This window comes from Geotrypetes seraphini, chromosome 2 (assembly GCF_902459505.1).
Source record: "Geotrypetes seraphini chromosome 2, aGeoSer1.1, whole genome shotgun sequence".
NCBI classification, from domain to species: Eukaryota; Metazoa; Chordata; class Amphibia; order Gymnophiona; family Dermophiidae; genus Geotrypetes; species Geotrypetes seraphini.
In genome coordinates this window covers 75,978,357-76,006,328 of record NC_047085.1, presented here as the reverse complement: position 1 = coordinate 76,006,328, position 27,972 = coordinate 75,978,357, and the positions used below count along the sequence as shown (strand labels likewise).

Sequence of the window (27,972 nt, the reverse complement as noted above, 5' to 3'; positions counted from 1 at the left end):
TGCGCATGATGTCCACACATGCTCAGAAGCCCTCTGGACAAGGCCCTGAGCTCAGGAAGAGCCGGGGCCTTTCCTGCCTCTTCCAGCCAGTGCCAAACAAGCCTACAGCAGCTTGCAACAGGTTCTTCTCCTGGATCACAGGAACCCATGGTAGGACCATGATTCATGCAGCTCCCACCTGGGATCATCCCTGTTGCCTGCCTGAAAAAAAAAATTTAGGCTGTCCAAAACCCAGACATATTTCTGGGTTTTAGGAAACTGTCCTGATACCCGACAATCCTCTAAAAGGAGGATATGTCTGGGTAAATCTGGACATATGGTAACCCTAGTTTTATAGATCTATTGTTCTGGGACCTGTTCAGAAAGGTAAACCAACTTTGTTTGATAAGATCCATTGTAAAATCATGTTGGTTATGATCCAGCACCCTGGGGTTGTGGGTTCAAACCCCGCGCTGCTCCTTGTGATCCTGGGCAAGTCACTCAGTCCTCCATAGCCCCAGATATGTTAGCTAGATTGTGAGCCCACCGGGACAGATAGGGAAAATGCTTGAGTACCTGATTGTAAAACCGCTTAGATAACCTTGATAGGCGGTATATAAAATCCTAATAAACTTGAAACTTGAAACTTGAATCCTGTAATTCACTCACTTCAGCGTATTGCTCAACTTATTCTTTCAATAACGTTTCCATTATTTTCCTTATCATTGATGCTAGAGTAACAGCTTTAAAGTCATACAGTACAGTATATTCCATATTTCAACTTTAAGACATACTTATTTTATCTTAGTCCATGCAACTTTGTAAAGGTAGGATGCATGTATAACGTGACCATTTATTTTTTTCATCAAAACGGGACATCAATTAATTGTCAGTCCCGCCCTCAATCCCACCCTAGCCCCACCCTAATCCCGCCCTAGCCCCACCCCAATCCCCCCAATTTTTTCCATTTTTCATGGTAACCATAAAATTAAAAAAAAACTACAAAGCACGCTATACGTAGAGAAAATGTTAATTATCATTTATATTTGGGGGGGTTTCAAAGATGTCAAGGCAGATGACTTTAAAATATTCAATGTCACCTCAGTAACTATAGAAAAATAGACAAATATAGTACAGCAGATATAAATTCTCAAAACTGACACATTTTGATCACTAAATTGAAAATAAAATCATTTTTCCTACCTTTGCTGTCTGGTGATTTCATGAGTCTCTGGTTGTGTTTCCTTCTGACTGTGCATACTTCCTTTCTTTCTTGCTTTCTTTCTGCACTCAGGCCTAACAGTCCTTTCTATTTGTCTAGTTGTCCCTTTCTATTCTCTCCCTCCTTCTTATGTCCTTAGTGCCCCCAGTGCCTCGTTCCTATATCCTTAGTGCCCCTTCCTAAGGGCCTCCAGTGCCTCCTTCCCATGTCTTTAGTGCCCTTTCCTATATCCTTATTGCCCTCAGTGCCTTCTTCCTTGTAGGAATTTCACATAGGAAACATACACACGCAGTCTTAGAGTCGGGAGGAAGCGCTGCCAGGGGATAGCTCCGAGTCCCTTTTTATTATGCTTCTAAGCTAATGACATCATAGTAACTCCCTCGTTTACACATCTCATGATTGGCGGGTACAAAGGTACATGCTTTTACATTGGTGGATACAAAGAAAGACACATGCTTATACATTGTGATCACCCTCCCTTTACCTCGTGCTTTTACCTCGTGATCATCCTCCAACTCAGCACTTAGACAAGAGCCTGATTAACACGTGGACAGCATCTGAGTCTTTGCACGTCCTCAATGCCTGTCAGCTGATGTCCTTTCCAAATAAGGACTGCTTGATTAAGATAAGGGTTAATATGTGACAGAGGTCTTGTGACAAGAAAGGAGGGGGGAATGCCTCAGCATTCTGTCACAAAGTGCTAACACTTTTCTTCCTTAATGAGGGGAAAGGGAATGGGAATAATTCATAATTATTTCACAGGGGTTCATAATTCTTTCACAGGGGCAGTGAAATCAGTTTGCCAATCTCGCCCTGTTTCAGAATGGCATCCCTACACTTCCTATGTCCTTAGTGCCCCTTCCCATGTAATTAGATCCCCATTGCCTCCTTCCTAAGTCCTTAGTGCCCCTTCCTATATCCTTAGTACCCTTAGTGCCTCCTGCCTATGTCCTTAGTGCTTATTCCTAAATCCTTAGTGCCCTCAGTGCCTCCTTCCTATGTCCCCCTCACTGCCTTCCAGCCTTTGTTCCATTCCCTCCCCCGAAGCCAGCATGCCTGCCTGCCTCCCTCCCTCCCTCCATGCCATGCCAAAGCCTGCCTGCCTACCTCCTTCCCTTCCTCCAGCGCCTGATTCAACCCCCCATTGTCCGCCAACGCTGCCTGCCAGCCTCTCTCCTTCCCTCCCTGCTGCGCCGATTCAACCCCCCCATCCGCCGTCGCTGCACCTTCTTGTTGCCGCCCAGAAGCCTTCTTCCTGATGTCAATTCTGACATCAGAGAGGAAGTTCCGGGTCAGCCAATTGCTGCCTGGCTGGCCTGGAACTTCTTCTCCAATGTCAGAATTGACGTTAGGAAGAAGGCTTCTGGGCAGCAACAAGAAGGTGCAGTGGCGGTGGACCGGTGGTTTGAATCGGCATGGCAAGGAGGGGAAGTGATCGCTGGTCCCGTTGTCCCCGTGCACTGCTTCAGGACGCTGTCTCTGAAAACAGGACATTTCGGCGTCCCAAAGTGGTGGGTCAGGACAACGGGATGGTCGGTCCAATAACGGGACAGTCCCGTTCAAAATGTGATGTATGGTCATCTTATGCATGTAATATACCATGGCCTATTGCAAATAGCTCAACTTAGAATAAAATGTATACTGTTTTTCCCCAACAATAAGACACTGTCATATTAATTTTGGGCCCAAAAAAGGCCCTAGGTCTTATTTTGGGGGATCTCTTATTTTTTTTCATGTACAATGATCATCTCTTCCTTCCTCTCTTCCACCCTGATTCTTCCTATATCCTTTCTCTCCCCCATATGCGCATCTTTCCTCCCCTCTCATCCATCCCCATGTGCAGTATCTTTCTATCCCTCCTTCCCATCCCTTGTGCAGCAGAACCCTTGCATCTTCTATCCCTCCCTTCCTCCTATCCCCCCCATGTAGCATCTTTCTATCCCCCCCCTCGCCAACCCATCTCTCCCCCCCCATCCGAACCGTGAGACTGAAATAAATACCTTATATCAAACCAGCAGCCTCAGTAGCAGTCTAAACAGGCTGCTTCGCGGCCTTCTATTGCCTGGCCATTCCTCTGCCGCGTTGCTGATGATATAATCAGCAACGCGGCAGAGAAACCACAGGCAATAGAAGGCCGTGAAGCAGCCTGTCTAGACTGTCTAGTGCTACCGACGCTGCCAGTTTGGTATAAGGTATTTATTTCAGTCTTGCAGTTTGGATGGAAGGGAAAGATGGGTCGTGGAGTGGAACGCAGCTTCTAGGGCTTATTTTTGGGGGTAGGGCTTATATTAAGACCTACTCTGAAAATCATGCTAGGGCTTATTTTCAGGAAAACACAGTAATAAACAATGCACTACTGTGATGAGAAGGACCTGCCAGGGAAAGGGACAAGGACTTATATAGCGCTTTTTTTTTTTTTTGTAGTTCTACAACAGGGGTGTCAAAGTCCCTCCTCGAGGGCCGCAATCCAGTCGGGTTTTCAGGATTTCCCCAATGAATATGCATGAGATCTATTAGCATATAATGAAAGCGGTGCATTCAAATAGATCTCATGCATATTCATTGGGGAAATCCTGAAAACCCGACTGGATTGCGGCCCTCGAGGAGGAACTTCGACACCCCTGTTCTACAACTACACTTTATTAGGTAGAGTGTGAACAAATAGGGACAGATAGGGAAAAAATGCTTGAGTACTTAAATGTACACCACTTAGGCTATAAGTGGTATATAAATACTAAAATAAATAAATAAAACAGTTTACATATAGGGAACATAAGAATAGCCTTACCGGGTCAGACCAATAGTCCATCAAGCCCAGTAACCTGTTCTCACGGTGGCCAATCCAAGTCCCTAGTATCGGGCCAGAACCCAAGGAGTAGCAATATTCCATGCTACCGATCGAGGGCAAGCAGTTGCTTCCCCTAAATCTTTCTCAATAACAGACTATGGTCTTTTCCTTCAAGAAATTGTCCAAACCTTTCTTTAAAACCAGCTACGCTATCCGCTCTTACCACAACCTCTGGCAACAGGTTCCAGAGCTTAACTATTCTCTGAGTGAAAAAAAAAATTTCCTCCTATTGGTTTTAAAAGTATTTCTTTGTAACTTCATCAAGTGTCCCCCTAGTCTTTGTAATTTATGACAGAGTAAAAAAATCGATCCACTTGTACCCATTCTACTCCACTCAGGATTTTATAGACTTCAATTATATTGCCCCTCAGCCGTACTTCAAGCATTTTCCCTTTCAAACCTTCTTTATGTTCCAGAACAAGTCTAGGACTTTTAAGAAGGTAAATAGAATCCTTGATGTAGAATGGGCAAGCTCTGAATCAAAAACTGATTAAAAACTTTTGTCTGGACTAGCAGTAGAGAGCTCTATGCATAGCCAGTATTAGAGTTGCAGAAACATTTAAAGGGCTGTTGTAATAAAGGGATTGTCATAAAAGTCTGCCAGAGTAAAGTTAGGATGTTTGATATAATTGCCTACCCACTTATCAAAGATGGTTTTTAATGGCTTGCTTAGATTTATGAAAAATGTTGAACTTAAAGCATGGGTAGTTGGTGCAAATATGCATGAGAAATGTGGCATAATCTGAAAATTGCAGGTTCTTCATGTTTAAAGATCTTGACATTTTCTGTAAATGTTTTTATGTGCAGTTGTACTCTAATCTAACATCTTGCCAAGCCCTTGGGAATATGTGTGTGATGAACATGAATTCATTAAGCTCTTCCATTGATGATGCATGTAGTCTATTTCAAAATATCTTCACAAGTACTGCAGGATTAGGATTTGTTCATTCAATATCATTCTGGTATGTTACATTATCTTCATTTTTGTTCTCCTATACTACTGATAATATTTAGTGTTATGTGAATATAAAGAAAAGAACTGTACTAATATTTTTATTCCTTTGTGGACTTTGTTTGTAGGCGACCAAATCTTCCATGGCTATTTTATGGTGACCAACCAGGGTTAGCTTCTCGAATACTTACATCACAGTATCCTATAAGCTTTAGTTTTAAAGGAACAGAACAGGTAAGCATATTAATGTAATGTAATGTTATATGAAGAACTTAAATTGTGTATAAAGTATTTTAATGTATATTGCCCATCTACTGGAAGAAATAAAATATTTTATCTTTCTATTGTCCAAGGACAAGCAGGATTTTATTTATTTATTTTTAATTGGGATTTATTAACCACCTTTATGAAGAGATTCACCCGGCAGTATACACAAGTACAATTCAACATAAAACTTACAATTTTGTTAATGACGGATAACCGCAGGAAATAATCCCATGTCATTTTCTAGTGTCTATTTCAACTTCAGTCCTTCTACACCAGCATTCTTCAAAGCAAAGCTTTAAGAAAGCATTAAGAAAAATGGAAAGGGAAATAGGATTTGATAAGCTACCTTTCTTTTTTTTTTTTTAATTCTTTATTCATTTTCAATATTTTCAATAAGTGCAATACAAATTAAATACATTTTATATTTAAGACATCACTTAATATTCTTTCAAGAAACAAATCAATCTAAATCCCTCCCCCCACCCTATCCCATAACTATTATAATTTTTTTTTTTTTAAATTCTTTATTCATTTTATAACTTACATCAAGTGTATAGTAAATATCAAACAATTATAAAACATCACTTGAAAAATCTTCAATATCATACACCAATAAGATTTAACCCCACCCCCCTCCCAAATTCTTATATAATGCATATATACCACCTGAAAATAATATCTTATGACATTGATATATATATATTCTTAATGAAAAACCAAGAAACCCCCCCCAAATCCACATGTGTATTAAAATTGGGAAAAGTGTAACTTATTCATTACTATAATTTAATAATGGTCCCCACACATCCTTAAATTTATTATAATAACCTTTTTGAACTGCTAACGCTCTTTCCATTTTATACACATGACAAACTGAATTCCACCAAAAACAATCATTCAGTCTTCTACAGTCCTTCCAATTATAATTTTAATTTAATAATCAAATCTTCAAAAAGCTCATTATGATATACATAAGCTACCTTTCTGTGTTCTAGTCAAAACAGTTTACATATTATATGCAGGCACTTATTTTGTACCTTGGGCAATGGAAAAGAAACCTTTCTTTGAACTAATAAAAATGGTCAGAACCACCTTACCCAGATCAGGACAGTATGAGAAAAAGATGATGGTAAAAGAATATACAGTACTAGTGTTTTAGCCCGTTACATTAATGGGTGCTAGTAAAGCCTCCTTCCCTCACATATCCCTTATTTTCAGCCCCAGCTCCAAACCCACTTTTACCCCCCCCCCCAAGCTCCCAGCATTTCCCTCCCCACTCCACTTCCCTGTCCAGCGTTAGTAATACTCTATTTCTAGCGTTTGAAAATTGCCTTTGAATTCCCTCCTCTCCCAAGTAAAATTTATTAAAAAGGGAAAACACACCAGGCTGAGCCCGCAAAAGCATGAGAACAACCTCCCCACACACACACACAAATCGAGGCGAATGTGAACCTGCCTTTGTGTAACTGCAGCGGCAGCACCAGGGCCTGAGACGCGGCGAGTGAACGGCGATCTGAGGAGGGTGGCGGTGAAAAGAGAAGCCTTTATGTGAGGAAAAAGAAGAAGATCCTCTCAGCCCATTCCGATCGTGCGCGCGCGGCCCCCTCCCTACTTACTTAGCTACGGCCAAATCTATCTTCCGTCCGCGATCCTCACGGGAGCAGTGCCCAACCCTCAGCGGCTCAAAGCCCTCCTCCCGACAGCCGCCGACAGCGCCGCTTCCGAAGCCCTCCTCCCGACAACCACCACTCCGCACCGCCTTCCATGCGCTTTAGCGCGCATGCGCACTCTTGCCGGCCACAGCCCGACAGATCAGGGATCAGGGAACACGGCAGTATGAGTGCACATGCGCGGCTTAGCATTTTATTATCTAGGATACGTGAAACATGAAACCATTCTGATGTCAGTCTCGGAAGGAACGTTAGAGGCTAAGGGAGAGATGGCTGGGCAACCTGAGGGTGGCAACACAGGATCATTTTACGGTTTATAATGTGATCGATTTTTAATTGGGATTTATTAACCACCTTTATGAAGAGATTCACCCGGCAGTATACACAAGTACAATTCAACATAAAACTTACAATTTTGTTAATGACATAACAGTAGTTAAGATAACAAATATAAAAATAAATACAATGAATGAGGTAAACTCAAAATCAGCAAATTGAAACTTAATAATAAGGACTACCATGAAATAGTTTCACAAATATTCTTATTAACAACACTGAAATTCAACTAGCTAAGATGTAATACAATGTCAACATAATACTTATGAAACACCTAATAAACATACATTAGAACATTCAAATAACATAGATATGATGACAATGCTTTTCTACAATGCAGCTTATCATATAGCCGAGGGACTAAGTGCAGATATTAGATGGGGACAAGATGGGTGGAATAGAATCTGTTGCGATAAACAGATGAGTGGCTAAATTCAAGGCAAGTTGTACAGTTAAACAAGACATAATGAACTGGTCTAAGTTATAGTGTGTGTTGCAAGTTAGTCCTGGTTCAGAAGTGGAGGGGCATAGTCGAACTTCCATGGATGTCCAAATTGGAACATCCACCGCTGGATATCCAACATCGCGGGACCATAATTGATCAATGTGTCTATAAGAAATAGCGCCACACAAACAAGCCTCTGCCATACATCTAAATCTATTCATTATATGCAGTGGCGTACCTAGGGTATGTGGCACCCGGGGCCCATCATTTTTTGACACCCCCCCCATCTATATGAAAAATATGATTTTTAGTACCAATCTACATATCGCACCACAAGAGTGTACCTAGGAAAAGGCTGCATCTTAAACATTGCAGTGAGCACTAGAACACCAACACATACATTGTAAAACTAAACAAGCCAGATCCCGCACAGTCAATTGGTCCTGTAGTCAATGCCAACTGAAAACTAAGTTCTTTTCATACACACAGAACAGAGATACACGCACAATATGGAATAATCACAAACTAAAAATAGAAATATGTAGACAAAAGTTAAACTGAACCGCAAAGAAACCCTGGATACAATGCAACACCACAAAAACAATAACATGTCCTCTAATACAGTGCAAAATATAAAGACAGTAGATGTAAATATGCAAAAACTAATACATAACAATCACCACTTTACAAATTAACAAATAAAAATAAAACAAATAATGAGAAATTAAAAAATACCATTTTATTGGACTAATCCCCGTAAGCTCGGTCCCCAACCCCGCAAACCACCTGATTCCATCCACACAAGCCTTGAATTGTTTATATTAAAGTATAAAAAGAAACAATATTCTGTACAATTGTCAATTTATAAATCAGCGTCTTCTCCCCACTCTCTTCCCCATTTCCCTTCAGCATCCTCAGCCCACTCTCTCTCCACTTTCCTTCAGCGCACGCACATAAAAACAAGCAAGTAATTTTATATCATTTTCATTCTATTCATTCATAGAAATTAAAGTCTAGATAATGCCAGTCACATAACAAAACATGATTTTACAAAAATAATTCCCTGCAGTCAAGCCTGCAAGGATTACTAGATGTCTTTCAGCAGTTCCCCTCCCTCCCTCCCCCTTACCTTTGTGGCCAAGTCAAAATGATCTACCAACAATAAAAATTTAAAAACACAAAGCACGCTGTACGCAGAGAAAATGTTAATTATCATTTATATTCCGTGGGTTTTCAAAGAGGTCAAGGCAGATGACTTTATGCAATGTCACCTCAGTAACAACTATACAAAAATAGACAAATATTCCCCCTCCCTTTTTACTAAACTGCGATAGCGGTTTTTAGCGTAGGGAGCTGCGCTGAATGCCCCACGCTGCTCTCGACGCTCATAGGCTCCCTGCGCTAAAAAACTCTATTGCGGTTTAGTAAAAGGGGGCCATAGTGCAAAATATAGACAGCAGATATAAATTTTCAAAACGGACACATTTTGATCACTAAGTTGAAAATAAAATCATTTTTCCTACTTTTTTGTCTGGTGATTTCATGAGTCTCTGGTCCTTCTTCTGGTCCTTCTTCTTTCTCTCTCCCCCTGGCTCCCCTCTTTATTTCTGCCTTTCTTTCTCTCTCCTCCTGGCCCCCCTCTTTATTTCTGCCTTTCTTTCTCTCCCCTTGGTCCCCCTCTTTCTTTCTGCCTTTCTTTCTCTCTCCCCCTGGCCCTCCTCTTTCTTTCTGCCTTTCTTTCTCTCCCCCTTGACCCCCTCTTTATTTCTGCCTTTCTTTCTCTCCCCTTGGTCCCCCTCTTTCTTTCTGCCTTTCTTTCTCTCTCCCCCTGGCCCCCCCTCTTTATTTTTTCCTTTCTTTCTCTCTCCCCCTAGCCCGCACAAAGCCATCATGCCGATTTCTCCACTTCCACGATTCTTTCCCTACCCTCACCCCCAAGCCAGCAGCCGATTTCTTCCTGCTCCTTCCCCGAAATCCTGATGTCCTGAACTTCATCGGGCAGCAGCAGCATTCACAATTCACTGCTGTTGCCCGCTTCAGGCCTTCCTCTCTGTCGGGTCCTGTCTTCATGAAAACTGGAAGTAGGCAGGACCAGGCAGAGAACAAGGCCTGAAGCCGGCAACAGCAGCGAATTGTAAACGCTGCTGCTGCCCGAAGAAGGTAATGGAGCACCGAGGCAGTCCGCTTCTCCCCCCTCCCAGCCGAACCCCCGCTGACCCTCCTATCTCCCCCCCCCCCGTGAACCTTTCCGACCTTCCCAGCGAGAGCAGCAAACCTCCTTCGCGGCTTTCTCCTCCCTCTGCCGCGTTACTGATGACATCATCAGTGATGCGGCAGAGGGAGGATAAAGCCGACGCTACTGGAGGGAGGTTTGCTGCTTTCGCTGGGAGGGTCGGAAAGGTTCACTTGGGGGAGGAGAGATAGGATGGTCAGCGGGGTTTCGGCTGGGAGGGGGGAGAAGCGGTCTGCCTTGGTGCTCCAAGGCCTGGCGCCATTACCTTTTTCGATAATGGCGCCGATGCTGCTTTCGCTGGGAGGGTAGAAGCGCGATAGGGACCGGGCCAGCTGTGCACCCCCCCCCTAAGGCGGCACCCGGGATGGACCTCCCCCTCGCCCCCCTTGGTACGCTACTGCCCTGGGGAAACAGCCTGCAACAAGATCGCGCGATGCCAGAGATCTTTGCCTGCTTCGGCTGTTTCCTCCGCCGCGGTCCCGCCCCTCCTCTGACATCAGAGGAGGGGCAGGACCGTGGCGGAGGAAACAGTCGAAGCAGGCAAAGATCTCTGGCATCGCGATCTTGCTGCAGGCTGTTTCCAGACGCGACACCCGGCGCAGGGGGGGGAACTGGACCGGACCGGGAGCACCCCCTCAGGGCTTGGTACCCGGGGCGGACCGCCCCTCCCGCCCCCCCCCTTGGTACGCCACTGATTATATGACCTTCTTTACGTATAAGTATAGATATACATGATGTCCATTATTCGACGTACTGGACATCTAACATAGATGTTCTATTAGTCATCCTACTGGACGTGTTAATGTCACTGCTAGCATCACAAACATGTTGTGCCTGTATATATAGTTCTGCACGTGGAATCACGATCTTTGTGGATACTAGGAGTTTATAGTGGTGGTTTTGGAAAAAAACAAGTTCTGATTCCGACTGAAGGAGTGACAGTGTGAGTGGTTGTGAGAGACCGTATGTGTGTGATAAAGGTGTAGTAAGAAAGGGTGTGATTGTGAGAGTGAGATCTCCCCCAGAGTGTCTCAGTGAGTGACAGAGAGTGTGAGAGGAGTGATGGGGGAAAGGAGAGAGCCCAGCTATACCAGGGCAGAGATGGAGTGTCTCATGGAGCTCTGCCATCAATACCGGAGGCATCTCTTCAAGCAACATGGCCATAGATTCCTATGTCGTGATTCAACAAGGGCCTGGAGACACATCCGGAGTACCCTTCATAGGTGAGTGTCACCCTGTGCCCTCTACTATCAAAGTCAGGACACATTGGGAAGAATAACCCGAATCACAGTTACTGGATGCTATGGTCTACCTTGGGGGTTAGTGTCCAAGAAAAGGAACTGGGTGTCATCATAGACAATATGATGAAACCCGCCCAATGTGCGGCAGCGTCCAAAAAAGCAAACAGGATGCTAGGAATTATTTTAAAAAAGGGATGGTTAAGAAGACTAAGAATGTTAGCCTTAAAAGTGACAGGGGCAACTTTCATGACATTCGGGGGACAGCTATCAAGCCTTACAGTACGAATTGACATACTTAGTATAAAATTTTCAAAAGGTTTGCCAATTAAAGGCTGTAAAATTATTCCAATACATGTCAACTCTGGGGTCCTCTAAATACTGAAGAACTGGGAAATACAGATGGTTGTTAATGGGAGCCACTAAAGAAGTTCTCAATTTGTTTATTTTCGTATTGAAGAAGTCTGCCAAAACATCAGCAGAGAGGGAAGATTCTTCAGTAGAACCAGTAAACACCTCTATATCATAGAAGTCGTTAACCAGTTTAAAAAGATTACTACTATTGATTGATGAGTTGCCGATCTTTTGAGCATAAAAAGTACATTTCCCCCTCCGAATCCGCGGTTTCAGCATCCGCGGATTCGGTTATTCGAGATTTTAAAATCAAAAAAACATTTACATTTTTGGGGCTATTTTAAGCCCTGTAAGCCCCCTCTTAAGCCTTACCTGGTGGTCTAGCGCTCTTCAATCTTTCCCTAAGTACAGGAAGAGTCCCGTTGGATTGGAAAATGGCTAACGTCATTCCACTCCACAAAAAGGGATGCAGGACGGAGTCTAAGAATTATAGACTGGTGAGTCTCACATCGATAGTGAGTAAATTTATGGAAACGCCAATTGGATACGATCCTGTACAAGGAGAATCTATGAGATCCCCATCAACATGGTTTTACGAAGGGAAGGTTCTGTCAATCAAATCTGATCAGCTTCTTTGACTAGGTAACAAGAAAGCTGGATATAGGGGAGTCCCTGGACATCATGTACTTGGACTTCAGCAAAGCGTTTCATAGCATCCCACACTGCAGGTTATTGAGCAAGATGGGTTCAATGGGACTGGGTGAAACATTAAGCGCATGGGTTAGGGACTGGCTTAGAGGTAGACTTCAGAGGGTAGTGGTAAACGGTACCCTCTCCGATACGACGGAGGTGATCAGCAGAGTGCCGCAGGGCTCGGTCTTGGGCCCAATCCTATTTAACATCTTCGTAAGAGACTTGGCTGAGGGGCTTCGAGGTAAAATTACATTATTCGCCGATGACGCCAAACTATGCAACATGGTAGGCAGCCGCACAACAGATGAAAGCACAGTGCCCGACAAAAGCTCAATGCCCGACAGTATGACGCAGGACCTACTCCTGCTAGAACATTGGTCAAAGACTTGGCAACTAAGTTTCAATGCCAAAAAATTGAAGGTCATGCACCTTGGCGGCAAAAATCCATGCAGGACTTACACCCTAAATGGTGAGATCCTAGCAAGGACTGTAACAGAACGTGACTTGGGGGTGATCATTAGCGAAGACATGAAGACTGCCAATCAAGTGGAGAAAGCTTCATCCAGGGCTAGACAAATCATGGGCTGAATCCGTAGAAGTTTTGTCAGCGTAAGCCCGAGGTCATAATGCCATTGTACAGATCCATGGTGAGACCCCATCTGGAATACTGTGTACAATTCTGGAGGCCGCATTATCAAAAAGATGTGCGGAGAGTTGAGTCGGTTCAGCGAATGGCCACCAGGATGGTCTCAGGACTCAAGGATCTCCCGTATGAAGAATGACTGGGTAAGTTGCAGCTGTACTCACTCGAGGAACGCAGAGAGAGGGGAGACATGATCGAGACGTTCAAATATGTCACAGGCCTTATCGAGGTGGAAGAGGATCTCTTTTTCCTTAAAGGACCCATGGCCACAAGAGGGCATCCGTTGAAAATCAGGGGTGGGAAATTTCATGGCGACACCAGAAAATATTTCTTCACCGAAAGGGTGGTTGATCGCTGGAATAACCTTCCACAACAGGTAATTGAGGCAAGCAGCGTGCCAGATTTTAAGAAAAGATGGGATTGGCATGTGGGATCTCTTCATAGAGGTAGTTAGGGGGTGGGCCATTAGTGTGGGCAAACTAGATGGGCCATGGCCCTTTTCTGCCGTCATGTTCTATGTTTCTATGTTTTTGGGGCAGGAACAATCTTCCCATGCTCCTGTCCCATGCAGATCGCTCATAGGAAATAGCTGACTTGAACTCCCGTAGTCTCTCTAGGGCACACCATAGAACAGTTTTTATCCCAGGACAAGCAGGCAGCATATTCTTGACTGATGGGTGACGGCACCGACGGAGCCCCGGTACGGACACTTTTAGAGTGATTGCACTCTAAGAACTTGGAAAGTTCTAGAGGCCGCACCGCGCATGCGCGAGTGCCTTCCCGCCCGACACAGGTGCGCGGTCCCCAGTTTCTTAGTTTCCGCGGAGCTAAGAAGTCGCATTTTCAACGGCTGTTGAAAATTTTTTCTAACGCCTTCCCGCTCGTGTATTCTTTTTCGGGTCTTTTTGCCCTTTTATTCTTTTCTTTTCTGTTGTAAAAAAAAAAAAAAAAAGTTTACTTCATCGAGTTATTATTTTTTTTTTTGATTTTTCGGTCTGCCCCGGCGGGGCCTACTGCCACCATCGAGGCCTCGGCCTTCGATTTGGCAGAAGCCGTCTTTACGTTCATGCCCCCTCAGCCAGGGTTCAAGAAGTGCCAGCGGTGTGCACGGCCTATCTCCCTTACGGACCCTCACAACTGGTGTTTACAGTGCCTGGGTCCGGAGCATCAGGCTTCCACCTGCACCCGCTGTGCCACACTTAAGAAAAGAACATTGAAAAATCGCCAAATACAACAGTGCTTGCTTTTTGGCACCGAGATGTCCGACCCCGCGACATCGGCACTGGCATCGGCTCCTACCCAGTCGGCACCTTCCTCGTCGACGCCACGCGACACCGCGCCGGCGTCGCAGCACTCAGGTAAGCCGGCTAAGAAGCCTTCCCCGCTGGAATGCCCTCCGGTCTCCATTGCAGCGAGTCCAGTCCTGCCGACCGTGAGGCGCCAGCGGAAGCGCTCCGCCCCTATCGAGGTGAGTCCCTCGACATCGGGCTCCTCATCTCCGGGGTGTAGAGCGGCACCGCAGGTACCGCAAAAGAAAAAGGCGGTACCGGTGCCCTCCCTTGATGATCGCATTGCGGCCATCTTACAGGTACAGCTGAAGGAGCAGCTCCAACAACTCCTTCCAGCTATCCTGACACCGAACCTTCCGGTGCCGGTCTCGTCTGAGCAGCCGGTACCGAGAGTGGAACGACCTATATTATCTACTTCCTCTCTTTCGGTGCCGCTACACTCGGCCTCATCGGTGTCGATGCCAATCCTTGCACCGGAGCCGACAACTCAACACCAGTCGGTACAGACCTCGGCTCCGATGCAACCGGTAACATCTCCCGGTACCGCTTCGATGAGGTCGGGTAAGTCGGTACGCAAGTCCCGACACCTGGAACCATCCACCCCTGAGTCTCGGGACCATAGTTCCCATATTCGAGACCCTGATCTGTGGGGTAATTCCGAAGAGCCTTTTCTTTCAGAAGGTGAGTGTTCTTCGGGGGAGGATGAGCCTGATATTCCTGATCCTTCCTCCAAACATGATTCCACGTCTTTTTTGTCATTTTTAAAAGACATGTGTGAATCTCTGTCCATTCCTTTGGAGGCTGAGTCTAAAAAGTCTAAGGCCTTTCTAGATGCTCTTGATTTTGACCAGCCTCCAAAGGAATTTCTGAAACTCCCTCTTCATGACATCTTGAGGGAGACTTTTTACAAAAATTTAGAGACTCCTCTCACTGTCCCGGGAGCTCCCCGTAAATTGGATTCCCTGTATAAGGTTATCCCCATTCCAGGTTTCGATAAACCCCAGCTCCCACATGAATCTCTCCTGGTGGAATCCACACTTAAAAAGTCCTCAGGAGCTAGTGTGTATGCTTCTGTCCCTCCTGGTAGAGAAGGCAAAGCCATGGACAAATTTGGTAAGCGTCTCTATCAGAATGCGATGCTAGCTAATCGATCTGGCAACTATGCTTTTCATTTTTCTTTTTATTTAAAGCATCTCCTTACCACCATGGCTTCCTTTGAGCAGTACCTGCCTGAGAGGAAACGTTTGGCCTTTCACCAATGCTCTTCTTCTCTTTTTCAGCTCAGAAAATTTATGGTAAGATCTATATATGACACCTTTGAACTTACCTCTAGAGCAACGGCTATGTCTGTGGCCATGCGCCGCTTAGCCTGGTTGAGGGTATCCGAACTTGATGTTAACCATCAAGACCGGTTAGCTAATGCACCATGTTTAGGGGATGAGCTGTTTGGAGAATCCATGGTCTCAACTACCCAAAAGCTCTCCGCTCATGAAACACGCTGGGATACCCTTCTTAAAACCAAGAAGAAGCCTCCACCAGCACGTCCTTTCAGACAGCAATCGACTTATCAACGCCGTTATGTGGCTCGTCCCTTACAGTCTGCCCCTCAACAACCTAGGAGGCAACGTCAGCAGCAGAGGCAAACACCTAGACAGCAGCAGCAGCAACCTGTCAAACAGCCTCCACAACAAAAACCGACTCAGCCCTTTTGACTTGATTCTCCAGGGCATAGCCAGCATCCAACCTTCACCACTCCTGCCTCAACCCATAGGAGGGCGTCTATCTCTTTTCCTCAGCCGGTGGGAAGTTATCACTTCGGACCAATGGGTCCTCAACATCATCCACCACGGCTACTCTCTCAACTTTCAAACCCTCCCAGGCACAAGTCTACCAAAAGAGTCTGCTTTGCACACTCCCCAGTCTTCCCTCCTCCTTCAGGAAGTTCAATCCCTCCTCCTTCTGAACGCCATAGAAGAAGTTCCTCCGGAGCAAAAGGGGCAGGGTTTCTACTCCCATTATTTCCTAGTCCCCCAAAAAACAGGAGATCTCAGACCTATCCTAGATCTTCGCGATCTCAACAAATGCTTAGTCAAAGAGAAGTTCAGGATGCTCTCTTTAGCCACTCTTTACCCTCTTCTCAATCAAGACGACTGGCTATGTTCCCTCGATCTCAAAGAAGCATACACTCACATACCAATCAATCTGGCCTCCAGACAGTACCTACGCTTCATGATCAATCATTGTCATTACCAGTACAAGGTGCTACCCTTCGGCCTAGCCTCCTCTCCAAGAGTGTTCACCAAATGTCTGATTGTGGTGGCGGCTTTTCTACGTTCCCACCACCTTCAGGTGTTTCCTTACCTGGACGATTGGTTGATAAAGGCCAATTCATCTCAAACAGTTCTTCAGGCCACCAACCAGACCATCCTATTTCTGCGTTTGCTGGGGTTCGAGATCAATCTACCCAAATCTCATCTCATTCCCACGCAGAGACTTCAATTCATTGGAGCAGTCTTAGACACAGTCCTCATGAGAGCGTTTCTGCCATCCAACCGTCTTCAAACGCTTCAATCTCTATGTCAGCAGGTGCTTCCACAACGTTCCATCTCTGCCAAGCAAATGATGATACTCTTGGGTCACATGGCCTCCACAGTTCATGTCACACCACTTGCCCGTCTGCACCTGCGCACTCCTCAATGGACCCTGGCTACCCAGTGGTCCCAAGCGATGGATCCTTGCTCACGTCACATATCTGTAACATCATCTCTTCGTCAGTCTCTACAATGGTGGTTGACATCCTCAAATCTATCCAGAGGTCTTCTGTTCCATCTACCTCCTCATCAACTTGTCATCACCACCGACGCCTCCCCTTATGCCTGGGGAGCTCATTTGAACGAGTTCCAAACTCAAGGACTTTGGACGGCCCAGGAAATGAAACATCATATCAATTTCCTCGAACTCAGAGCGATGTTTTATGCCCTCAAGGCCTTCCAACATCTTCTCTTTCCTCAAGTCCTCCTGCTATGCACAGACAATCAAGTTGCAATGTACTACATCAACAAGCAGGGAGGGACAGGCTCTCGCAGCTTGTGCCAGGAAGCCCAGAAGATTTGGGCATGGGCCACGGATCACCATCTATTCCTGAAAGAACATTCAGGGAGAACAAAATTCCTTGGCGGACAAGCTCAGCAGAATTCTCCAGCCTCACGAGTGGACACTCGATCCTTTCACTCTGCAGTCCATCTTCGCTCAGTGGGGCACTCCTCAGATAGACCTTTTTGCAGCTCCTTTCAATCACCAGCTGCCCCTATTCTGCTCCAGACTCTACTCTCCTCATCGTCTGGCAGCAGATGCATTTCTCCTCGATTGGTCCAATCGGTTCCTGTACGCTTTCCCTCCTCTGCCTCTCATGTTGAGAACCTTGTTCAAGCTCAAGAGGGAACGAGCCACCATGATTCTGATTGCTCCGAGGTGGCCCAGGCAACATTGGTTCTCCCTTCTACTTCAACTCAGTTCCAGAGAACCTTTTCTTCTTCCACTGTTTCCTTCTCTGCTTACACAGCATCAGGAGACTCTTCTACATCCCAACCTCCAGTCTCTGCACCTGACAGCTTGGTTTCTCTCGGCCTGACTTCTCATGATACTCTTTTGTCCCAGCCTGTTCGTTCAATTCTGGATGCCTCCAGGAAACCGGCCACTCTGCACTGTTACCATCAGAAGTGGACACGTTTTTCTTCCTGGTGTCTTCTCCATCATCATGATCCCACTTCCCTTGCAGTGGAGACCTTGTTGGATTATCTTCTTTCTTTATCTGACTCTGGTCTCAAGTCTTCTTCAGTCAGAGTCCACCTCAGTGCTATTGCGGCGTTTCATGAGCCAGTCCATGGAAAACTCCTCTCAGCTCATCCCTTGGTGTCCAGGTTCATGCGGGGTCTTTTTAATGTGAAACCACCTCTTAAAGCCCCTCCTGTTATCTGGGATTTCAATGTGGTTCTTTCCGCCTTAATGAAGCCTCCATTTGAACCTTTGGCTACCACTTCTTTCAAGTTTCTCACTTGGAAGGTACTTTTCCTTATTGCTCTCACCTCTGCCAGGAGGGTCAGTGAGCTACATGCACTAGTTGCGGATCCACCTTTTACAGTCTTCCATCATGACAAGGTGGTTCTGCGTACACATCCAAAGTTTCTCCCTAAGGTTGTCTCTGAATTCCATCTCAACCAATCCATTGTTCTGCCTGTCTTCTTTCCGAAACCTCACTCGCATTCTGGAGAACAGGCTCTGCATACTTTGGACTGTAAGCGGGCTCTGGCTTACTATTTAGACCGTACTAAGCCCCACAGATCAGCTCCTGTGATCCGAATAAATTGGGACATCCTGTTTCTAAACGTACGTTGTCTAATTGGCTAGCAGCGTGCATTTCATTCTGTTATGCTCAGACCGGACTGACACTGGAAGGTTCTGTCACGGCCCATAGGGTCCGAGCTATGGCAGCATCTGTAGCTTTCCTCCGTTCCACTCCTATTGAGGAAATCTGCAAAGCTGCCACTTGGTCCTCAGTTCATACTTTTACATCTCATTATTGTCTGGATGCATTCTCCAGACGAGATGGACACTTCGGCCAATCTGTTTTGCAAAATTTGTTTTCCTAATGGCCAACCTTCCCTCCATCCCTCTTTTTGTTAGCTTGGAGGTCACCCATCAGTCAAGAATATGCTGCCTGCTTGTCCTGGGATAAAGCACAGTTACTTACCGTAACAGGTGTTATCCAGGGACAGCAGGCAGATATTCTTGCGTCCCACCCTCCTCCCCGGGTTGGCTTCTTAGCTGGCTTATCATAACTGGGGACCGCGCGCCTGTGTCGGGCGGGAAGGCACTCGCGCATGCGCGGTGCGGCCTCTAGAACTTTCCAAGTTCTTAGAGTGCAATCACTCTAAAAGTGTCCGTACCGGGGCTCCGTCGGTGCCGTCACCCATCAGTCAAGAATATCTGCCTGCTGTCCCTGGATAACACCTGTTACGGTAAGTAACTGTGCTTTCTCAACTTCTTCAAGCCAAGTACCCTCTAAGTCTAACAAATATCAACTGAGTACCCCCACCCAAGCTCCACCCAAAACCTGCCCAGGCTCCACCCCAGACCCCACACCCATAATAATAGTACTAATTGTAGAAACATAGAAAAAAGCAGCAGAAAAGGGCTATAGCCCACCAAGTCTGCCCATTCCAAGTATCCCCTCCCCTGAATTTACTCCCTTAAAGATCCCACGTGAGTATCCCATTTTCTCTTAAAATCCGTCACGCTGCTGGCCTTTTATCACCTGGAGTGGGAGTCTGTTCCAATGATCCACTACTCTTTCGGTGGAGTCGCCATGAAACTTCCCTCCCCTGATCTTCAGCGGATGCCCTCTGGTGGTCGAGGGTCCCATGAGCCAGAAGATATCATCTTCTGACTCGATGCGTCCCGTGATGTACTTATATGTTTCAATCATATCTCCCCGTTCTCTTCTTTCCTCAAGTGAGTACAGCCGCAATTTTTTTAAATCTTTCTTCATACGTGAGATCCTTGAGCCCCAAGACCATCCTGGTGGCCGTTCGCTGAACCGACTCGATCCTCAGCACGTCCTTTCGGTAGTGTGGTCTCCAAAACTGAGCACAGTACTCCAAGTGAGGCCTCACCATAGCTCTGTATAAGGGCATCATAACTTCAGGTCTCCTGCTGACGAAACCTCTGCGGATACACCCCATCATTTGTCTTGCCCTGGAGGAAGCCTTCTCCACTTGATTGGCAACCTTCATGTCCTCACTAATGATCACCCCTAGGTCGCGTTCCGCCGTGGTCCTAACCAAGGTCTCACCATTTTACATATACACACAATATAATCTTATTAATACATAATAGTAACCACAAAATTTAAAAAACAGTGAAATAAAGGCTGCTTACTTTACCTCATTGGTGATCCGTCGTGAAGGGAAAACACAAAGCTTACATTGCATATTTCAAAGCAAATGACTTTTTATTCTAGTAATAAGTTTTACAGCAGCTTCTGGCAAATCAGAAATAAATCAGTTTGGACATATACAATGGAGAGAAGAAAAAACTCATACAAACAGAATGCCAGCATATTTCTGTAAGTATGGCGCAGCTTCTCTAAAGAAACTCTGCCAAAGCATGGGGGTTTTACACAGAAAGACCATCCACTGGCTGTGATTATGTACCACCCTAATGGAGCAAGATTATGCCGCCTATCTAACCCACCCCTCAGTCCATGCCTCCATTCTTCCCTGGGGGGCCCTGGACAGGCATAGCTTCTGGAACTTTCTTCTTCTTGAAGTTTCTATTCTTCACACGGGTACATCGGTATCAGTGCATTAGCCTGGCATCTCTTTATCAGTTCTTAGGTTCCCGGATGGAGTGTCCTGCTGACTTGCATTTCCTTTCAGCACTGTTAAATAGCGCATTGTCTTTACAGTACTGTTTTGTGTCCTTGAGAAACTCTTCACAGCAAGAAATCTACACACTCACATGCCACACATTAGCATTTTGAGCATCTGAACTGAAACCAGTTTGTACAAGCCCGTGACTTCAGAAACCCTAGCAAAATGCAGGAATAGGTCTCACAACCTGTAAATTCTCCCATAGTCTCTATCTCAACAGAAAGCTTTCTAGAGATTTGGACTTTTTTTGCATATGGACATTTTTAGTCATTTTGAGGCATCTATCTACTTTGAAAATAAGCACCAATGAGTTTACATGTGGTGCCCGTTCTTTTGCCTACTGATGCAATTATTCCCCACATACACTTACTCATCCCTCTCCATTTAGTCTTTTTTGCCTTTAATAGCTGCAGAGAGCACCTGGCAAAAGAGAGTGGAATGTGGCTTTGCTGTTCTTCTGCTAGCTATGGTTGCTGTATAGATAACTGTGAAGGAAGAGGTGGGAGGGATGGTATAATAAGGGAATTGATAGGTGAGTGTGTGATCATTGGAAAGGTGGGTAAATGCATTGGGGGGGATTAAGGGAGAGGATAAGATCATTGGAAGGAAAGTGGATGAATGGATTGGATAGGGGGTTGGGATTTATGGGTGAGAGCATCCTTGAGGAGTTAGGGATTGCATGGGTATGTTGGCATGGAAGAATGGGTGAGTGTTCTTGAAAGGGTTAGCAGTAAGAGTTTGTGTAAGGGGAAATTGTCAGATCAGCAAGTAGCAAGAGTTGGTTGCCATACTCTTGAGAAAACTAAATATTTGTTATGAGAACCCCTGACTGACATTTACATATGTATGCATTTTCTTTGTCTATTTTAATTGGCAGAATACAAGAATGCAGTTCATTGCAGCTCTATATGATGTTAGGGGACACTTTCTTGGATGGGAAAAACTGGAAGAAGGAACTTTGCAAGTAAATTGATTAATATTATTTTGTTACTGCTGGAAGAATGAGGAAATGACACATAGAGGGGCATAATAAAAAAACAAAACGTCTAAGTCCCCTTTTGGCCTAGGCCCTAAACGCTAAAAGTAGAAGCAGGGAAAATGTCCATTCTCAAAAAAAACGTCCAAAAGGAGGTTTAAAAAAAAAAAAAATAATGGTCTGCCTCTTCGTTCAGCTGTTTAAACGCCCAGACCACCACTATGTTTACACTTACAACAGAATAATGAACCCCAAAAAAGCCTAAGTCCCAAACGCCCAAAACCAGACCTTTTAGGCAAAGGAGGAGACAGTCCTTCGCCTAAATGCTGGATTCTGTAACTGGTTTCTGTCAAAAAGAACACCGGTTACAGAATCCACAGCCCACCTTTCCCCCCCAGCAAGGATTGCGGCAGGAGAGATGGCTCTTCTCCCCTGCCATGATAACGATCCCGATGTGCCGCCAACCTTGGCACTTCGGATAGCTATCGCGGCAGGAGAGATAGCCAATCTCTCCTGCTGCGATCGCCCCCTCCCCCAACACGATCGGGGCAGGAGGGAGCCCAAGCCCTCCTACCCAGCAACCCCCCTACCCCCACCCCCACTAAAATACAGGCAGGATCATGTTGGGGGGGGGGCAATCGCGGCAGGAGAAATTGGCTATCTCTCCTGCCATGATAGCGATCCGAAGTGCTGCGGTTGGAGGCACATCGGAATTGTTATCGCTGCATGGGAGATGAGCCATCTCCCCTGCTGCAATCCTCACCCCGAAGTGCCGCAGTTTGGGGGGGGCAATCGCTATCGCGGCAGAAGAGATGAGCCATCTCTCCTGCCGCAATCGTTGCTGGGGGCTGCTGCGATAAGCTCAGCGGCCCCTTTTTCGGCACTTATACCCTGTTTTGACTTAGTCTAAGTCAAAACTTATAAGTGCCAACTAGGCAACCTATCAAAAGGTTTGGTTATACCTGCTGTATGACTAAATGTAGGTCGGCCTATCTCCCACCCACCTCCCGCCCTTTCCCCTCCTCTAAAAATGCCTCTTTATGCTCTATGCATTTAGAGGCAGGGGAAAGGCCTAAGCTGGTTTTAGATATGTCTAAAACCAGCTTTGGTTATGGGTACTTGGACGATCAGGCTTTTTGATCGTCCAAGTACCCATTTAGGCTACTTTGACGATCAGGCTTTTTGATCGTCCAAGTACCCATTTAGGCTACTTTATAGATGTTGTTGCTTTTTTATTATGAGCCCCATAATGTCTATAGTCGTAAGATTTGTATGGTTTGTTTTGGGGAGTTTTGTGATAGAGCAGTTACATCGAAGATTACAGAAAAAATTGTTCAGAAAATTCTGAAAAGGAATTGATCTAATTTTTTATATCATAACTGCCTTTTATCCCAGGACAAGCAGGCAGCATATTCTCTACATGTGGGTGACGTCATCCACGGAGCCCCGACGCGGACAGCTTTTCAAGCAAACTTGATTGAAGATTTTAAGTTTGCTGGTGCTGCACCACGCATGTGCGTGCCTTCCTGCTCCACTAGAGGGCGCATCCCCTCCTCATTGTCTTCAGTTCTTAGTTTTCTGTGGAGCCAGAAAGCCCTGTCGATTTTTCTCTCCGTGTTTCCATGCCTTTCTACCAACGCAGCTTCTTTGTTTTGGCTCGGAGTCGCTGTGCGCCTTTTTGTTTTTGAAAAAGTGTGCTTCCCTGGATAACACCTGTTACGGTAAGTAACTGTGCTTTCTAGTGCAAAGGGTACAATAGTCTTGACAAGTGGGTTCACTCTCCCAAACCTTCAAGTTTTACAAAAGGCATCATCTACATTTTCAGCTCCATCTCCTTGTGTCACTGGGCAGCACCACACCTCAGTTTGTCCTTCTACAAACAAGTAGAGAAGGTGTCCTTTATCCGCTTTGCATTTGATTTTGTTTTTAATCTGAATTTTGAGGCTTTCCAGTGCTGCATAGGTTCCCAGGTTAAATGGTCATTTTTCTCAATGGAAGAGAGTAAACATTGGAGTGCCGCAGGGGTCTGTATTGGAAACGGTGCTATTTACACTTATTTATAAATGATCTGGAAATTGGAACGATGAGTAAGGTGATTAAATTTGCAGATGACACTAAACTGTTCAAAGTTGTTAAAACGCATGCAGATTGTGAAAAATTGCAGGCGGGCCTTAAGAAATTGGAAGACCAGGCATCCAAATGGCAGATGAAATTTAATGTGGTCAAATGCAAAGAGATGCACATTGGGAAAAATAACCTAAATTACAGTTACTGGATGCTAAGGTCCACGTTGGGGATTAGCGCCCAAGAAAAGGATCTGAATGCCATCGTAAACAATACAATGAAACCTTCCGCCCAATGTGCCACAGCGGGCAAAAAAGCAAACAGGATGCTAGGCATTATCAAAAAAGAGATGGTTAACAAGACTAAGAATATTATAATGCCCCTGTATCACTCCATGGTACAATCTCATCTGGAGTATTGCATTCAATTCTGGTCTCCTTATCTCAAGAAAGATATAGTGGCGCTAGAAAAGGTTCAAAGAAGAGCAACCAAGATGGTAAAGAGGATGGAATGCCTCTAATATGAGGAAAGACTAAAACGGTTAGGGCTCTTCAGCTTGAAAAAGAGACTGCTTAGGGGAGATATGATTGAAGTCTACAAAATCCTAAGTGGAGTAGAACGGGTACAAGTGGATCGATTTTTCACTCCGTCAAAAATTACAAAGAATAGGGGACACTCGATGAAGTTCCAGGGAAATACTTTTAAAACCAATAGGAGGAAATTAATTTTCACTCGGAGAATAGTTAAGCTCTGCAACACGTTGCCAGAGGATATGGTAAGAGTGGATAGCGAGCTGGTTTTAAGAAAGGTTTGGACAAGTTCCTGGAGGAATAGTTCATAGTATGTTATTGAGAAAGATATGGGGGAAGCCACTGCTTGCCCTGTATCGGTAGCATGGAATATTGCTACTCCTTGGTTTTTGGCCAGGTACTAGTGACCTGGATAGGCCACCATGAGAACTATTGGTCTAACCCAGTAAGGCTATTCTTATGTTCTTATGGAGAGATCATACAGATAGATGCCCAGGCAAAAAATATGTAACTGTAGAGTGCAATCTCTAGCTGAAACCAGGAAGTACCTCAATTGTTATAATCTTAACTCATTGTTATAATCTTTACTCATTGTTACACCTTCCACTTTTGTGCCAATCAATGCTCATCTTGTCATATTGAAAATATGCTAGTATCTGCCCTGTTCTATCATCTCCTGGTTCTCATAGCTGCCCTTATCCATAAAAGGCCAGCCTTTGCAAGATTTCACAGGTTTTCCTGTTGTTCCCTTATTTGGCAGGTTGTTGGCAGGATGGCCAGTTGTTTTATGTGTTATTCTGTGTCAGATCCAGTCCTAGGTAGATGTTCATTACATTCCTAAGACCTGACACCTAAGATTTGTATGCAGGGTTGTTATTCTGTACTTGTCTGTACCAAGAACTGCACCTGCAACTTACACATATTCTTGATCACATGGCTTCTCCAGCAGAGCCTTAGCCTGTTTTTGTTAAATGAAACTTAAGCAGGCTGAAAGTCCAAGTTCAAATACAGGACAGGCCTGTATATAAAGTCTTGACATATGAGGTTAATATGAGTTCCATTTCATGGGGGACAAAGGACCCTTTCTCAAGACTCACTTTAGACTCGCTTCATGCACATTTATGCCATGTAGGTATTTAAACATCTCTCTCATATCCCCCCTCTTCCGCCTTTCCTCCAGAGTATACATATTGAGATCTTTAAGTCTGTGACGAAGACCACTGACCATTTTAATAGCCTTCCTTTGGACCAATTCCATCCTGTTTAAATCTTTTTGAAGGCGCAGTCTCCAGAATTGTACAAAATATTATAAATGAGGTCTCACCAGAGTCTTATACAGGGGCATCAATAGCCTCCTTTTTCCTACTGACCATTCCTATCCACCCTAGCATCCATCTAACTTTCACCGTCTCCTTTTCATCACATAATATCACAACCAAGTCCCATTCCTCTTTAGTGTACAACATTTCTTCACCCCCTAAACTGTACTGTTCTCTCAGGTTTATGCAGACTGAAAGCATTATCTTGCATTTCTTAACATTAAATCTCAGCTGCCAAATTTCAAAGCATTCTTCAAGCTTCGTTTAGGCAATAGAGTAGGCACTATCAGGGATGTCTACTCTATTGCAGATTTTGGTATCGTCCGCAAAGAGGAAAATCTTACCTGACAGCACATTCAGCAATATCACTGAAACATTATAAAAGAACAGGCTCAAGAACCGAACCTTGAGGCACATCACTGGTAACATCCCTTTCCTCAGAGCGATCTCCATTGACCACTCCCCTCTGTCACCTTCCACTCAACCAGTCCTCCATTTTGGGGCCCAAACTGAGGGCACTCAGTTTATTTATTAAGACACCTGTGTGGGTTGCTTAAGGGGGCTAATCCTTATCTAAACTATCTGGGCTAGAACGCGGGCCTGTCTTTTTCGCTCCCGGCTTTATTTCAGGGGCATACCGCTGTGGGTAGCAGAGGGTTTTTTTACCCAGACAGCTTGATACTCGTTTTCAAGTTTGGGCTCAATGAGGCCTTGGAGATTTGGGGGATTTTGAGGAGGATGGTAGTTTGTTGTCGTTTTCTGATCTCTCAGAGGCCTATGATTTGGATGCTTCAGAAAGGGGTGCGAAAAGAGCCGAACAAAAGACCCGGCATGGATAACTAAAGAAGTGAAGAAAGCGATAGGTGATAAGAAGAATTCATTCAATAAATGGAAAAAGGTAAAACCGAGGAGAACTGGAAAGAACACAGGAAGTATCAAAAAGAATGTCACCTTGTGGTTAGAAAAGCAAAAAGAGAATATGAAGAGAGGCTAGCCAGGGAAGCACGAAATTTCAAACTGTTCTTTAGATACGTTAAAGGGAAGCAGCAGGCTAGGGATGAAGTAGGACTGTTGGATGACGGAGATAGGAAGGGTGTGGTGAAGGAGGAGAGAGAAGTGACAGAAAGACTAAATACGTTCTTTTCGTCAGTATTTACAAATGAGGACACATCCAACATACCGGAACCTGAACAAATCTTCAAAGGAGAACAAGAAGAAAAATTAACATCCATGGAAGTAAACCTTGAAGACGTATACAGGCAGCTAGAAAAATTAAAAACTGACAAATCACCAGGCCCAGACAGAATCCACCCTAGAGTGCTGAAAGAGCTTAAGGAGGAAATAGCGGAACTCCTACAGCAAGTTTGTAATCTATCCCTGAAAACAGGTGTGATCCCAGAGGATTGGAAGATAGCCAATGTTACGCCCATATTTAAAAAGGGATCAAGAGGTGACCCGGGGAACTACAGGCTGGTAAGTCTGACCTCAGCTCCGGGGAAAATGGCGCAAGCGCTGATAAAAGATACCATCGAGGAGCATCTAGAAAGGAATAAACTTATGAAAACAAGCCAACATGGCTTCTGCAAGGGAAGATCGTGCCTAACAAACTTATTGTACTTCTTCAAAGGAATTAACAAACGGATGGACAAAGGGGACCCCATTGACATCGTATACTTAGACTTCCAAAAAGCCTTTGACAAGGTACCCCATGAACGCCTACTTCGGAAACTGAAGAATCATGTGGAATAAGCAATTAATCAAATACTTAATAAACTTGGAAACTTGGAGATGTACACAGGTGGATCAGGAATTGGTTGGCAGGCAGGAAACAGAGGGTAGGAGTGAAGGGCCACTACTCGGACTGGAGGAGGGTCACAAGTGGTGTTCCGCAGGGGTCGGTGCTCGGACTGCTGCTATTCAATGTATTCATAAATGATCTAGAAACAGGGACGAAGTGCGAAGTAATAAAATTCACAGACGACACCAAACTATTTAGTGGGGCTAGGACTATAGAGGACTGCGAAGGTTTACAAAGGGACCTGAACAAACTAGGGGAGTGGGCAATGAGATGGCAGATGAAATTCAATGTAGAGAAATGTAAAGTGTTGCACTTAGGAAACAGAAACCTGAGATACAGCTACACGATGGGAGGGCTGTCATTGAGTGAGAGTACCCAAGAAAGGGACTTGGGGGTAATAGTAGACAAGACAATGAAGCCATCGGCACAGTGCGCAGCGGCAGCTAAGAAAGCGAATAGTATGCTAGGTATAATCAAGAAGGGTATTACAACCAGAACGAAAGAGGTTATCCTGCCGCTGTATCGGGCGATGGTGCGCCCACATCTGGAGTACTGTGTCCAATATTGGTCGCCGTACCTAAAGAAGGATATGGTGATACTCGAGAGGGTTCAGAAGAGAGTGACAAGTTTGATAAAAGGTATGGAAAACCTTTCATACGCCGAAAGATTGGAGAAACTGGGGCTC

The 27,972-nt window shown here is 45.0% G+C and overlaps 1 protein-coding gene across 1 annotated transcript in view; it reads left to right on the top strand.

Annotated features, from left to right (window-relative positions):
* TMEM67 (transmembrane protein 67) overlaps window positions 1–27,972 on the top strand; it is a 959,807-nt gene that overhangs the window by 372,571 nt on the left and 559,264 nt on the right. The window contains exons 13-15 of the mRNA XM_033932787.1: window positions 4,857–5,011; window positions 5,130–5,235; window positions 21,478–21,564. Of these exons, the coding sequence (XP_033788678.1) occupies window positions 4,857–5,011; window positions 5,130–5,235; window positions 21,478–21,564 (348 nt within the window). The remainder of the gene's footprint in view (window positions 1–4,856; window positions 5,012–5,129; window positions 5,236–21,477; window positions 21,565–27,972) is intronic.